This window comes from Hyperoodon ampullatus (genome assembly GCF_949752795.1).
Source record: "Hyperoodon ampullatus genome assembly, chromosome: 10".
Classification (NCBI taxonomy): domain Eukaryota; kingdom Metazoa; phylum Chordata; class Mammalia; order Artiodactyla; family Ziphiidae; genus Hyperoodon; species Hyperoodon ampullatus.
Window position 1 is genome coordinate 80,367,943 of NC_136923.1, and position 15,037 is coordinate 80,382,979.

Below are 15,037 nucleotides of genomic sequence, written 5' to 3' on the forward strand. Positions count from 1 at the left end.
CTTTATAGAAGATTGGTAAGCTGCAAGTGATTTTCATCCAGTAAGAATGTAAGTGATATTTGTAGACATGCAACTCAAAGATTAGAGTTTGATTGCCCTGTATCCAATTTAGCAAACTGATTTCAAAGCAGTCCTTTCCAGGCTATAAACCTTGCCATCCTCCTGGTTCCCTCATTAAAGAGTAAAGTAACTTGTTGACAAGTACTCATTATATATTTTCATGAGAGCCATATTTTTAACTTTTTGAAAAGTATACTGGTGGTTTGAATTTAAGTTTCATGAAGGAGAACTAATACCTGGCCTTAATTAAATATTTGTTGTTGGGCTTCAGACACCTCACATCAAAACATTTAATTTCCTTTGCCATTTCCAATACCTAAGCAGTTTAAATCCACTCATGATTGTTCTAGTGTATTTTTAAAAACTTTGCATTATCACAGCTGTGCATTAACTACTTTCCACAACTGCATGTCTTAAGTACCAGACTAATTTCCCTGACTCAAATTAATAACTGATTATAATTATCTACTTTTCAGTTCAAACGTGATGTTAGTATTTTTAGAACTCTTTCAGATGCTCTCTTAGGTGATGAGGGTTTTTCTCTGGTAAATTACAATATTAGATGCAATATTTAAATCACTTTTTTCAAGTGGTAATTCTGTGTCTCTATCAGAGTTCAATCCTTTATAAAAAGGATGTCCAAAACTGGACTCTCGCCACTCCTCTGTAGGGTGCAGCCTGGATTCTACCCATCATGGAAATGGGAGAGTAGTATTTTTCATAAGCTCATCTGGCTTTGAAGTTTAAGTAACATACTATTTACTATGAAGTTATTGAATAGTATTACACTCTAATAAAGCAAAATTTGTCAAGAATACTTCCGAAGGGAGACGGTTTCTCTTTAATGTTTTGTCAAGAAGAACTGGATCATATAAGCAACTTACACACACCTTATACCTACACTTCTAAAGTACCAGGATTTTGAATGGGTATAGTCACCATTTTAAAGGTGGGGGTGGGGCAGTGGATGAGGAGGGCAGGACTGAAAGATAAGATTTCATAATACTCGATACCCCAGGACTCTCCTTCTTATAAATTAAAATTCTTAAATTAATACCCAACTAAATTCCATCAAATGTCATAAAAAAAATAGAACATTCAAAGTAAATTTTAATAACTAGAGGAAAATGTACATTTGGATTCTTGCTTACCATGATTCTCATGAGGCTTAATTTCTACATGTGTTCTTGTTTCTCACACCTTAATGATACAACCAAGGGAATTTTTTCTCTAAACTACAATGACTTCTTATTCATGATAGAAGCTAGTCCCATTATAAAGGAGAAGGGGTTATATTTTTTTAAAAAAAGGAACAGATAATAAAAACACACTGTGCTGAAATTACCTGGAGGGAAAGTGACAGTAAAAATAAAGTGCCAATTTGACCCAGAGATCAAAACTGCCAAGTTGGAGAACCTCACATAACCATCTTGAGTTTCTGCCTGAGTACATCCTACAAATAAACACAAAACCAAAAAGTGAATGTTAGTTACCTACACAAGAGCAATTTCTTCAAGTCTTTCCTGTAGAGAGGCAAATGGACAATATAGAAAAAAAAACTTAATTGAAGAGGTTACTAAATCCATCAGGCTTCTCTTAGACAAATCTTGGAACCAAATAATCCAAGATAGAATAATAACAACAACAGCCAACATATACTGAAAGCTTACTATGCCAGACATTGTGCTTTATATTCATCATTGTACATAAACTACACAACCCTATAAAATATACTATTACCAATATTCTAGAGATTAAGAAATAGACTCAGGAAAGGTTAAATTACGTGGTGAGGGGGTTATAGCTCAAATCTGCCTGTTTTCAAAGTTTGTATTCTTAGCCACTATTATATACTGAATATTTAAATGTCTCTCAAGAAAGAAAGTCTATTCTCTTTCTACGTGGTCAGTTTCTAGGCTCTGCCTCTCTTCTATTCAAGGGATCTGTGGTTTATGCGGTGACAGAGTTAGGTCAATAGATCAGGACCACAGCAATGCATCAAATCAGGAGTGATGAAGGTTACCCTGTTCAGCAACTTGGATCGTCTGGGCTATGGTTTCCCTGAATAAAATGCAAAAAGGGGGGCTTCCCTGGTGGCACAGTGGTTGAGAGTCCGCCTGCCGATGCAGGGGACACAGGTTCGTGCCCCGGTCTGGGAAGATCCCACATGTCGCGGAGCGACTGGGCCCGTGAGCCATGGCCACTGAGTCTGTGCGTCCGGAGCCTGTGCTCCACAACGGGAGAGGCCACAACAGTGAGAGGCCCGTGTACCGCAAAAAAAAAAAAAAAAAAAAAAAAAGCAAAAAGGAAAGCTGACATCCTCTAACAATAGGCCATCCGTTTATAAAGTAAAAGAAGGAAACTTAGCTCTGGATCCCATTCACAATGCCTTTAATTAGTCTTTTGACTCCACTATCCTCAAATTACTTTGCTAATTAACAGCTGCTCCATTTCACTCTGGAAATGTCACTATGATTGGTATGATGGACAATGAGATAGGAGAGTGGTCCTAAAGTGTAAAAATTGGTTTGAGATCTTTAAGGCTGAAAGGTATCATAAAGATAGAATATGCATAGTGTTCTATTTCTCAATTCAATTGCTCAATCCTTTTTGGGAAAATATTGTCTTTCTTCAAAAATTTTGCAGAGCTAACTAAAATTTCCTTTTTCAGAAACATCTTTTCCTTCATCTCCTCAGAGTCCTGAAATAAATAAAATGCCCAGAAAAAATGGAAATAAATAAGCCAAGACTCAAATAAATGATAGGCACCAAGACAAATGCTGTTTATACTCTTTAAAACCTATATGCATCAAAATTATGGTCAATAAACTCTTGCAAACAATGAACTGCAGAGTACAGATGTTCAAAATGAAATCATTTGCTACAGTTTTCCCTTTGACAAACGTTCTTATTGTTCCCATCTTTGGAGGAATACAAAGCAGCATTTAATCGAAATGTGTCCGGCGAGCACAGTGAGTCTGCCTCATAGAACAGCCGTCAAACTGCCTAATGGAAAGTACTTTAGCTCCAAATGGGTTTGCTTTTGTGTTAAATACCAGCTTGCTTCAGAGATCTCTACAAAGATTCCCATATATATCTACGATATTCTCAGCTTTGAAGCATATGTGCCCCAAAGCTGAGGCAGTTTGCTGCCAAGTACAGTACATTACTCTGGTGTTCATCGTATCTTGGGAATGGTAATTGTAAAATAGATGAATGTCATTGACAGACTCCCTGATCAAGCTGGTCCTGGTTGAGGAAACCTGGGAGGAGATGGGGTGTTGGGCTTCACACAAGATTGAAGCTGATGACATGCTTTATCAGGGAATGCTACTTGAATGTGATTCTGTAGGGCATAGGGTTTCTAAAATACTTTTCACCTCCAAAACTATCCCTCTTACCCTTAGCTATCCACACTAGCAAACTGTTACCTCATTAATGTTGAGAGTTTATTTTTTTAGTATTAAGAACACATTTTTTCTACAACTAGGATCTATAGCTAAATATCAAAGGATCTGAAGGACCCTAAAATAATTGTCTTTGTGTATATAAACCCACTTTTGGTTATAACCTCTTTTTTTTTGAACTGAAGAGGATTTACTGAGACAAAAGAACATGAAGTTAAACTGCAGAACAGAAGATTTAGGCTAGACATATAGACTGGGTTTTGTTGTTGTTAATTTATTTTTCTGTAGGAAATACTTAGAATAAGTTAGGTAATCCATGCCAAATGGTTTTGCTTCCATTCTTTCTGAAGTTAAGGAGAAATATTTCATGATGGCTTCAAGAGATACTTTCAATCATTGAAATAGGGTGTTTGGTGATGTGGACATTCTACAGAGAAAATGACACAAGATTTTTTCCTATTTCATGACACTCACACACATGCACAAAAACGTGTGCATATAAGATGACCTCAGCCCATTCCTCATACGCTCTCATTGAATCTCCCAAAGATAACAACAGTGACCATACTGGTCCAGGGGAGTCAGTTGGCTTGAGCATGAGCTGGTGTTAATGGAGGAAAATAACAAATGGTTTCATGCCTCATTCGTTTTGCATGATCCAATATGATTCTAAGCTAGACAGTGATGATATCCTTGGGATAACAGAGAGGAAACTAATGAAGAATTGGGGGGAGTATGTGTCAGGAGTGGGGCACAATAAAGTATGGAGGCTGAGGAAGGTATAGTAGAGGAGTAGGTATGGGATACGATAAGGTATGGAGTGTGAGTAAGGAACTGGGTATGGGTAATGTATGCAGTATGGCAAGGTACATATTTTATAGGAGGCATGTGAATGAGCTTAGACTCAAAGCCAGGGTAGAGCAAGAAGTAACTGGAAGAGGGCAGACAGCAGAAGCTAGAAGAACTACTATCCTGCAGCCTGTGGAACAAACACCACATTCATAGAAAGACAGACAAGATGAAAAGGCAGAGGGCTATGTACCAGATGAAGGAACAAGATAAAACCCCAGAAAAACAACTAAATGAAGTGGAGATAGGCAACCTTCCAGAAAAAGAATTCAGAATAATGGTACTGAAGATGATCCAGGACCACGGAAAAAGAATGGAGGCAAAGATCAAAAAGATGCAAGAAACGTTTAACAAAGACCTAGAAGAATTAAAGAACAAACAAACAGAGATGAACAATACAATAACTGAAATGAAAAATACACTAGAAGGAATCAATAGCAGAATAACTGAGGCAGAAGAATGGATAAGTGACCTGGAAGACAGAATAGTGGAATTCACTGCTGCTGAACAGAATAAAGAAAAAAGAATTAAAAGAAATGAAGACAGCCTAAAGACCTCTGGGACAACATTAAACACAACAACATTCGCATTATAGGGGTCCTAGAAGGAGAAGAGAGAGAGAAAGGACCCAAGAAAATAATTGAAGAGATTATAGTCGAAAACTTCCCTAACATGGGAAAGGAAATAGCCACCCAAGTCCAGGAAGTGCAGAGAGTCCCATACAGGAAAAACCCAAGGAGAAACACTCAGAGACACATAATAATCAAATTGTCAAAAATTAAAGACAGAAAAATTATTGAAAGCAGCAAGGGAAAAATGACAAATAACATACAAGGGAACTCCCATAAGGTTAACCCCTGATTTCTCAGCAGAAACTCTACAAGCCAGAGGGAGTGGCATGATACACTTAAAGTGATGAAAGGGAAGAACCTACAACCAAGATTACTCTATGCGGCAAGGATCTCATTCAGATTCGATGGAGAAATCAAAAGCTTTACAGAAAAGTAAAAGCTAAGAGAATTCAGCACCACCAAAGCAGCTCTACAACAAGCTAAAGGAACTTCTCTAAGTGGAAAACACAAGAGAAGGAAGGGACCTACAATAACAAATCCAAAACAATTAAGACAATGGTAATAGGAACATACATATTGATAACTGCCTTAAACGTGAATGGATTAAATGCTCCAACCAAAAGACACAGGCTCGTTGAATGGATACAAAAACAAGACCCACATACATGCTATCTACAAGAGACCCACTTCAGACCTAGGGACACATACAGACCGAAAGTGAGGGGATGGAAAAAGATATTCCATGCAAATGGAAATCAAAAGAAAGCTGGAGTAGCAATACTCATATCAGATAAAATAGACTTTAAAATAAAGAAGGTTGCAAGAGACAAGGAAGGAGACTACATAATGATCAAGGGATCAATCCAAGAAGAAGATATAACAATTGTATATATATATATATATATATATATCCAACATAGGAGCATCTCAATACATAAGGCAACTGCTAACAGATATAAAAGGGGAAACTGACAGTAACACAATAAAAGTGGGGGACTTTAACACCTCACTTACACCAATGGACAGATCATCCAAACAGAAAATTATAAGGAAACAGAAGCTTTAAATGACACAATAGACCAGATAGATTTAATTGATACTTATGGGACATTCCATCCAAAATTGGCAGATTACACTTTCTTCTCAAGTGCACACGGAACCGTCTCCGGGCTAGATCACATCTTGAGTCACAAGTCAAGCCTCGGTAAATATAGGAAAATTGAAATCATAGCAAGCATCTTTTCTGACCACAGCATTATGAGATTAGAAATAAATTACAGGGAAAAAATTGTTAAAACACAATCACATGGAGGCTAAACAATACATTACTAAATAACCAAGAGATCACTGAAGAAATCAAAGAGGAAATCGAAAATACCTAGAGACAAATGACAATGAAAACACAATGATCCAAAACCTATGGGATGCAGCAAAAGCAGGTCTAAGAGGGGAGTTTATAGCAATACAAGCCTACCTCAAGAAACAAGAAAAATCTCAAATAAACAATCTAACCTTACACCTAAATGGACTAGAAAAGAAGAACAAACAAAACCCAAAGTTAGTAGAAGGAAAGAAATCATAAAGATCGGAGCAGAAATAAATGAAATAGAAACAAACAAAATAATAACAAATATCAGTAAAACTGAAAGCTGCTTCTTAGAGAAGATAAACAAAATTGATAAACCATTAACCAGACTCATCAAGAAAAAGAGGGAGAGGACTCAAATCAATAAAATTAGAAATGAAAAAGGAGAAGTTACAACAGACACTGCAGAAATACAAAGCATCCTAAGAGGCTACTACAAGCAACTCTATGCCAATAAAATGGACAACCTGGAAGAAATGGACAAATTCTTAGAAAGGTATAACTTGAAAGTCTGAACCAGGAAGAAACAGAAAATACGAGCAGACCAATCACAAGTAATGAAATTGAAACTGATATTAAAAATCTTCCAACAGGGCTTCCCTGGTGGCGCAGTGGTTAAGAGTCCACCTGCCGATGCAGGGGACACGGGTTCGTGCCCCGTGCCGCAGAGCGGCGAGGCCCATGAGCCATGGCGCTGAGCCTGCGCGTCCGGAGCCTGTGCTCTGCAAGGGGAGAGGCCACAACAGTGAGAGGCCCGCCTACCGCAAAAAAAAAAAAAATCTTCCAACAAACAAAAGCCCAAGACCAGATGGCTTCACAGGCGAATTCTATCAAACATTTAGAGAAGAGCTAACACCCATCCTTCTCAAACTCTTCCAAAAAATTGCAGAGGAAGGAACACTCCCAAACTCATTCTATGAGGCCACCATCACCGTGATACCAAAACCAGACAAAGATACTACAAAGAAAGAAAATTACAGACCATTATCACAGATGAATATAGATGCAGAAATCCTCAACAAAATACTAGCAAGCAGAATCCAACAAGTCATTAAAAGGATCATACACCATGATCAAGTGGGATTTATCCTAGGGATGCAAGGATTCTTCAATGTACACAAATCAATCAATGTGATACACCATATTAACAAACTGAAGAATAAAAATCATATGATCATCTCAATAAGATGCAGAAAAAGCTTGTGACAAAATTCAACACCCATTTATGATAAAAACTCTCCAGAAAGTGGGCATAGAGGGAACCTACCTCAACATAATAAAGGCCATATACGACAAACCCACAGCAAACATCATTCTCAATGGTGAAAAACTGAAAGCATTTCCTCTAATATCAGGAACAAGACAAGGACATCCACCCTTGCCACTATTATTCAACATAGTTTTGGAAGTCCTAGACACAGCAATCAGACAAGAAAAAGAAATAAAAGGAATCCAAATCAGAAAAGAAGAAGTAAAACTGTCACTGTTTGCAGATGACATGATACTATATAGAGAGAATCCTAAAGACGTCACCAGAAAACTACTAGAGCTAATCAATGAATTTGGTAAAGTTGCAGGATACAAAATTAATGCACAGAAATCTCTTGCATTCCTATACAGTAACAACAAAAGATCAAAAAGTGAAATTAAGGAAACAATCCCATTCACTACTGCAACAAAAAGAATAAAATACCTAGGAATAAACCTACCTAAGGAGACAAAAGACTTGTATGCAGAAAACTATAAGACACTGATGAAAGAAATCAAAGATAACACAAACAGATGCAGCGATATACCATGTTCTTTGATTGGAAGAATCAACATTGTGAAAATGACTATACTACCCAAAGCAATCTACAGATTCAGTGCAATCCCTATCAAATTACCAATGGCATTTTTTACAGAACTAGAACAAAAAATCTTAAAATTTGTATGGAAACACAAAAGACCCTGAATAGCCAAAGCAATCTTGAGGGAAAAAAATGGAGCTGGAGGAATCAGATTCCCTGACTTCAGACTATACTACAAAGCTAGAGTAATCAAGACAACATGGTACTAGCACAAAAACAGAAATATAGATCAATGGAATAGGATAGAAAGCCCAGAGATAAACCCACGCACTTATGGTCAACTAATCTATGACAAAGAGGCAAGGATATACAATGGAGAAAAGACAGCCTCTTCAATAAGTGATGCTGGGAAAATTGGACAGCTACACGTAAAAGAATGAAATTAGAACAATCCCTAACGCCATACACAAAAATAAACTCAAAATGGATTAAAGAGCTAAATGTAAGACTGGACACTATAAAACTCTTAGAGGAAAACATAGGAAGAACACTCTTTGACATATATCACAGCAAGATCTTTTTTGACCCACTGCCTAGGGTAATGGAAATAAAAACAAAAATAAACAAATGGGACCTAATGAAACTTAAAAGCTTTTGCACAGCAAAGGAAACCATAAACAAGATGAAAAGACAACCCTCAGAATGGGAGAAAATATTTGCAAACAAAGCAACTGACAAAGGATTAATCTCCAGAATTTACAAGCAGCTCATGCAGCTCAATATCAAAAAAAACAATCAACCCAATCAAAAAATTGGCAGAAGACCTAAATAGACATTTCTCCAAAGAAGACATACAGATGGCCCAGAGGCACATGAAAAGCTGCTCAACATCACTAATTATTAGAAATGCAAATCAAAAGTACAGTGAGGTATCACCTCACACTGGTTAGAATGGGCTACATCAGAAAATCTACAAACAAGAAATGCTGGAAAGGGTGTGGAGAAAATGGAACCTTCTCTCACTGTTGGTAGGAATGTAAATTGATTCAGCCACTATGGAGAACAGCATGGAGATTTCTTTAAAAACTAAAAATAGAATTACCATATGACCCAGCAATCCCACTACTGGGCATATACCCTGAGAAAACCATAATTCAAAAAGACAAATGAACCCCAATGTTCATTGCAGCACTATTTACAATAGCCAGGTCATGGAAGCAACCTAAATGCCCATCGACAGAAGTATGGATAAAGATGTGGTACATATATATAATGGAATATCACTCAGCCATAAAAAGGAACGAAATTGGGTCATTTGTAGAGATATGGATGGACCTAGAGACTGTCATACAGAGTGAAGTAAGTCAGAAAGGGAAAAACAAATATCGTATATTAACGCATATATGTGTAATCTTGAAAAATGGTACAGATGAACCGGTTTGCAAGGCAGAAATAGAGACACAGATGTAGGGAACAAATGTATGAACACCAAGGGGGAATCGGGGGAAGTGGTGGTGGTGGGATGAATTGGGAGGTTGGGATTGACATATATACACTAATATGTATAAAATAGATAACTAATAAGAACCTGCTGTATAAAAAATAAATAAATAAAACTAAAAAAAAAAGTTCTGAAATACGTTGCAGCATAGATGAATCTTGAGGACATTATGCTAGGTGAAATCAACCAGTCACAGAAGGACTAACACTGTATGATTTCATGTATATGAAGTATCTAAAATAGTAAAACTTATAGAAGCAAAGAACAGAATGGTGGTTTTTGATTTTCATATGCACAAGCCCCAGAAAAGTCAATGAAGCTAGCAGTGGTACTGGGACTGAACAGGAAGGTAACGGAGGACCAAGAAAGCTGGAGAGGAGAAAATGAGCTCTCAGGGCCTGTTCTGGGCCAGGCGCTTTGCATTTGCCATCACATTTATTCTTTATAACATTGAGAGCCAGTGTTTCTGTTTCCCCATAGAAACCACATTGTACCTATGACTTGATACTGTACCAGAGAATCATCTGTACATGATTAGGGGGCCATGCCCTTTTCCTTACACCATACTGAAGATACGGGTATGACAATAATACTCCTCACCATGCCGGCAGGGGTGGGGGTAGGTGGGCAGATGGTTTGTTAAACATTTCCTGCCAACCTAATGTTCCCTTTTGCAGACACTGGCATTGTAGACTGGTGGTGAAGGAGATTTCTTCCAAACTAACAAAGATACTGAGTATTAGGGGCTTTTGTTATAGATTCCCAACGGTAACAAACATTTCTGTGTGGATGCAATTATAGCAGGTCTCCGAATATCACAGGTACCTACCTCTCAGCATGGACTCTGATGTCCCTTCCAGAGAAACAGAAATGACCCAAGGCTCTGATGGGGGCCCCAACGACTCTACTCTCCGATTCTGGAAACAGGAGAAAAGGGGAAAAGTTGGACTCAGAAGAGAATTTTGTGAAGTTATCTGAAAAAGAAGAGGATTCACACAGAATCTTTTATAAAGCACATATTCATGAGAAATAAACAAAGGAAAAAAATAATAAATAAATATTTTCTTTCTCATGTTAAGAAGAATATATCACATTAGTTTACTGAGCAGAGAGAAGGGAGATTATTGCAAGAAAAGTTGGGGCAGGGCAGTGAAGAGGAGAAAGGAAAGTTAAGTTTACAGAAAAGGAGGGTGGCACGGTGTGCTGAGGGCTAATAAGGAAGGAAAGATTAAGCAGACAAAGCAGGAGAGAGTTGGGTGAGTGCCAGGCTAGAGCAGAAGTGTGGACCTCAGGCCCATGGCCTTCATCCCTCTGTAAGCACGTCAGGGGAGGCATTTTTAAAGTCAAGAGCGGAAAGCTGATTTGAGTATCATATTTCACATCCCCCCCCCTTGATATTAGTAAATATAGACAAGATAAAGTAGAATCAGAGGGCATGGACACTGAAATTAGAATTAAGCACAGAAGCCTCTTGTTGATGCTGTACTTAACCACATACAGGAGAAATCATTTAAAATAACATAGAACTATAATGCAGATGTGATGGCCCAAATTCCTTCATTAGCATATGAAATGACTTCTTCAGATATAGATCCAGCACTTGGAGAAGGCGAGATTTCTGAGAAGATACATGAGACCTACTGTAAGAATTTGCTTGAGGAGAAAAAGTATCAGAATTCTATTTTTACCCTTGATCAAATTCTGGACATTTATAGAAAGTGGAAGGAAAGCAGGCTGTGAAACGGAAGGAGAATAATGAAAGTAGTTAGATGTTCTAAGTGCACCAAATGTCACAGGGTGGGCACTCTGTACATGTGTATCGTGAAGATGATGGAATATGAAACATGCGCCAAATACAACATGGTACCCGGCTCTAAGTAAAGATTGTTACCTGTGCACAAGGTACCTGCTTATCCAGAAAAACGAGCTGTGGTTGTACTGTAAGTTCTTTTCCCACTTCTCCATCTGAAGGCTGGACTAGGACTGAAAGACCATAGGGCCGAATATATATCGAGTTCCCAGTTTCGAAATTGCTTGTATTTCTGGCACATGTTAAAAAAGAAAAGAATACATGCCTAAGATTACAGATACCATATCACTGCAGTAGCTTTTTTCCATAATACATTATTACCAGTGAGAAGATTTGCATTTGCCTTTGTTTCTAGAAACTGAATAATACACCATATAGCAAACATGACCTTATAACTAGAGAATAATTATATATTTACTTTATATGTTTGCTTTGCCATAGGAAAGAATGCACTGGTTGGGGCGGGGGGGGGGAAGTGGGAGGAGCACATATTATGAACTTAGATTTTTATCACAACTTGTTAATATCAGCTCCAGAAAAGCCTTAGTGAGGCAACTTATCAGACTAAAATATTTAGAAGGTGGGGATATGTTCTAAGTATGCTAGTAGACCAGCTCTCCCCCAAGAGGTATTAGTGTTTTCCAATTTCCACAGTATAAATACATTCACCATGGCTAATTCTGTGGTACCAAGATGACGTCACCGAAAAGAACTGGAAAGAGATGCCTGGGAGCAACCTCCCACACCACTGTTTCACATGGAATAGCTCATTTAATCTCACAACAACCCTTTCATGTTCATTGTCTCCACAGGATGCTTGCACTAAATAGAATCGACAACTGTGGAATTCATTGATTAATTGATTTCAGTTGAATGAAGTCCTTAGCGAGAATAATACCTATTTATAATTAATATATGCTGAGCACTTACACCCTGTACCAAGTACTATTCTATGCCTTCCACCTATAAACTCATTGCATCTTTAAAGTGACACTATGACATAGGTACTCTTATTTGCACATGAAGAAACGGAGGTCCAAAAAGGCTTAAGTATTTTGCCAAAGGTCTTACCAAGAGTAAGTGTATGACCAAGGTCTAGAGCTATACTGTTTTTCATCTCTTCTGAGCACATTAATTGCTGATGTGACTTAGCAATAAAATGGAATAATTATAAAATAAAATAGTTCTGTAATTCATGATACCTCAAAACATCTTTTGACCAGAGCTTCGGTATTTTTGAAGACCAAGGCAGCTCTATTAAACGAATATTCTGGGTTATACACCTATTGTCCCATTAAGCCTATTGTGTATTACACATCAGAGGCATGCAATAGAGTTTTAGCAATTAAATGGAGATATATAGACACCATATATCACATATATTACCCTAATATAGAGTAATAGATTACCCTCAAAACACCCTAGGTCAAGTCTAACAAGGCTTTTGATTTTTTTTTTTAAATAGTAGCCTACCTAGCCCTCAATTAAATGCTTGTGAGTCAACTACTTGATTCCCTAATCTTTTTATTTTTTCTTACGTGAGGAGAAAAGGATATTTATTTTAACAGAGAGTGTATGTGAGGTAAAGGTGACAATTAGTCCTAAGAAGAGGAAAGAGTGGAAGAACAAATACAGAGGATCACAAACTATGAAGCTTCTGTAGGGAGCAATTTCCCTCTCCCCTGAGAATTCTGGAAAATGGGGGATGGGGCATGTGTGGTCCTACGAATCCCTTTTGGTCATTTACCAGCTAAGGCCCTGACCTCTGCTAGAATCACTCACTGGGAATTCAACATACACTAATCTGATCATCATTTATTAGTTTCTTTAGCCTGAATGAGTAAAGCTCCTTTTTATTTAAAGAAAAAATTGAAATCATATTTTAAAACTCCATGCTATTCATTGCATCCTTCTATGGCTCCTAGGTTATTGGAAAATTCTAACATTGTTACCAGATGCTATTTCTCCACTGGCCTATTTCTTAAAAGCTTTCTGAGGCAGGACAGGATGCAGGCTGGCCGTGTAGGTTAAAGAAACCAAACAACTACATCCAAGGTCCTGACATAAGTACATTGATGTCTAGAGACGAAGGGATGGGAACCAACTGCCTGAACACTTGCTAAGAGGCCCGTCCCTGACACACTTTAAAGTTTATTGTGAGCAAACATCTCTGATTAAATGTAAACAGCATCCCACTGGAGGTCAGAGACTTGCTGCTACAGCATATCCCAAGGTAATACCACTTTAAGCTCCACATAAACTCTTAGGCAGTTTCTAACCTAAAACCTGACCGTAGGTGGTACAGTTTTTTACGATATGTTATAATAGTGCAATAAATCTGTTAGCTTAAAATCGAATCTCCGTGGCCTTTTAGAGAAATCATCATTAAATGCAGGGTCTTGTTAATGATGCCATCGAAGTGAAATTGTTTAATCTGCTAAGGGGGTGAAAGGTCACCAAATGAATTTTTTATAATACATCAACTTGACACGCAATAGGGAAAACTGTAATAGATAAAAGCAAAGGAAAAGGGCACTGTCTTCTTCTGATAGGTCAATAGCAGCCAAGAGAGTCACTCATCCACTTTCCTTTCACGATGGGGCTCCTTTTGCATTTAATATGGACACCCAATTAATACCTCAGCACCACAGACAACCTCATTTTAGGTGACTTATAGCAATTTCTCCCCCTTCCCTGAAATGAAAGTGATCACAATACATCATAGCATTGTGCGAATTAACGTTAATTGATTCAAGTTACCAAGCAATGATGGGCCACTTATATAACCTAGGCGTTATTGGGTGCTAGAAGGGATGGAGGGAAGATTAGATTCCAGTGTCCGTTGCTGTGACGACGGGAATCACCTGACGCCTTGTTAGACAGTTGTAAGGTTCTATTGCTGGCCCCAGTGGGGTCGTCAGTAAACCGGAGTGATGTCCAAACATCATTATCCGCTGCTCCGATATTAAAGCAAAGGGATTAGCAACTTATTGCAAGCAACCTGGATTTGTCATTGTGCTGTCGTTATCCAATTTCCAACCGCTAATGTGACTGTAGCCTGCAGGCAGAAGGACCTACAGCCAAACTTTAAAAAATGGGGGAGGAAAGTTCCCTCCAATCCTCCCAGTTTAACTACCATTTAACGGCTTCCAATAGCCAGCCAGGTATGTGGAAGAATTTTTTTTTCCTTCAATGCTTAAGTGCTAGCAAAAGAGAAAGACCAAGAAAATATAGAAATGTCTCAGTTCAGAGATCACTACTATTCACTCCAACTCTTGTTTTTTAATCTGCCAGATCTGAAATGCTTCCCCTACAGAAGAGGGGATTGTTTCTATCTGCATGGAAAACTGAGCAAACAAGTAAATAAATCATATTGATGAAGGCTAGCCCTGGGCAGTGAGGTGAGGGTGGAGCGTTTTGAGATACTTCCTCACTTCCTCTTCAGCCTTGGCCTCCTCAAAGTTACTAAGTCAGGTTCCTATAAAAGAGCCCCATGTTTTGATTAAATTTTTTAGGGTATGCCATGAGGCGACTTAAATTTCAGAGGAGTTTGCGAGATTCTGTACCCTGGAAGAAGAAAGCAAATTCTCCACTCGGTTCAGTTTAACAAACAAATGTTAACCCTTCCACCATGTACAAATATTGTTTTAGGCACTGTGAGATAGGCAAAGATAAATACAAC

At 38.1% G+C, this 15,037-nt stretch overlaps 1 protein-coding gene across 2 annotated transcripts in view; it reads right to left on the bottom strand.

Moving 5' to 3' along the window:
- Positions 1 to 15,037, bottom strand: part of PKHD1 (PKHD1 ciliary IPT domain containing fibrocystin/polyductin) — a gene marked incomplete at both ends in the record, with an annotated part of 432,913 nt that overhangs the window by 19,956 nt on the left and 397,920 nt on the right. For both annotated transcript variants that reach the window (XM_079712827.1, XM_079712826.1), the window contains 3 exons: positions 1,406 to 1,513; positions 10,375 to 10,462; positions 11,452 to 11,587. In XM_079712827.1, the coding sequence (XP_079568953.1) occupies positions 1,406 to 1,513; positions 10,375 to 10,462; positions 11,452 to 11,587 (332 nt within the window). The remainder of the gene's footprint in view (positions 1 to 1,405; positions 1,514 to 10,374; positions 10,463 to 11,451; positions 11,588 to 15,037) is intronic.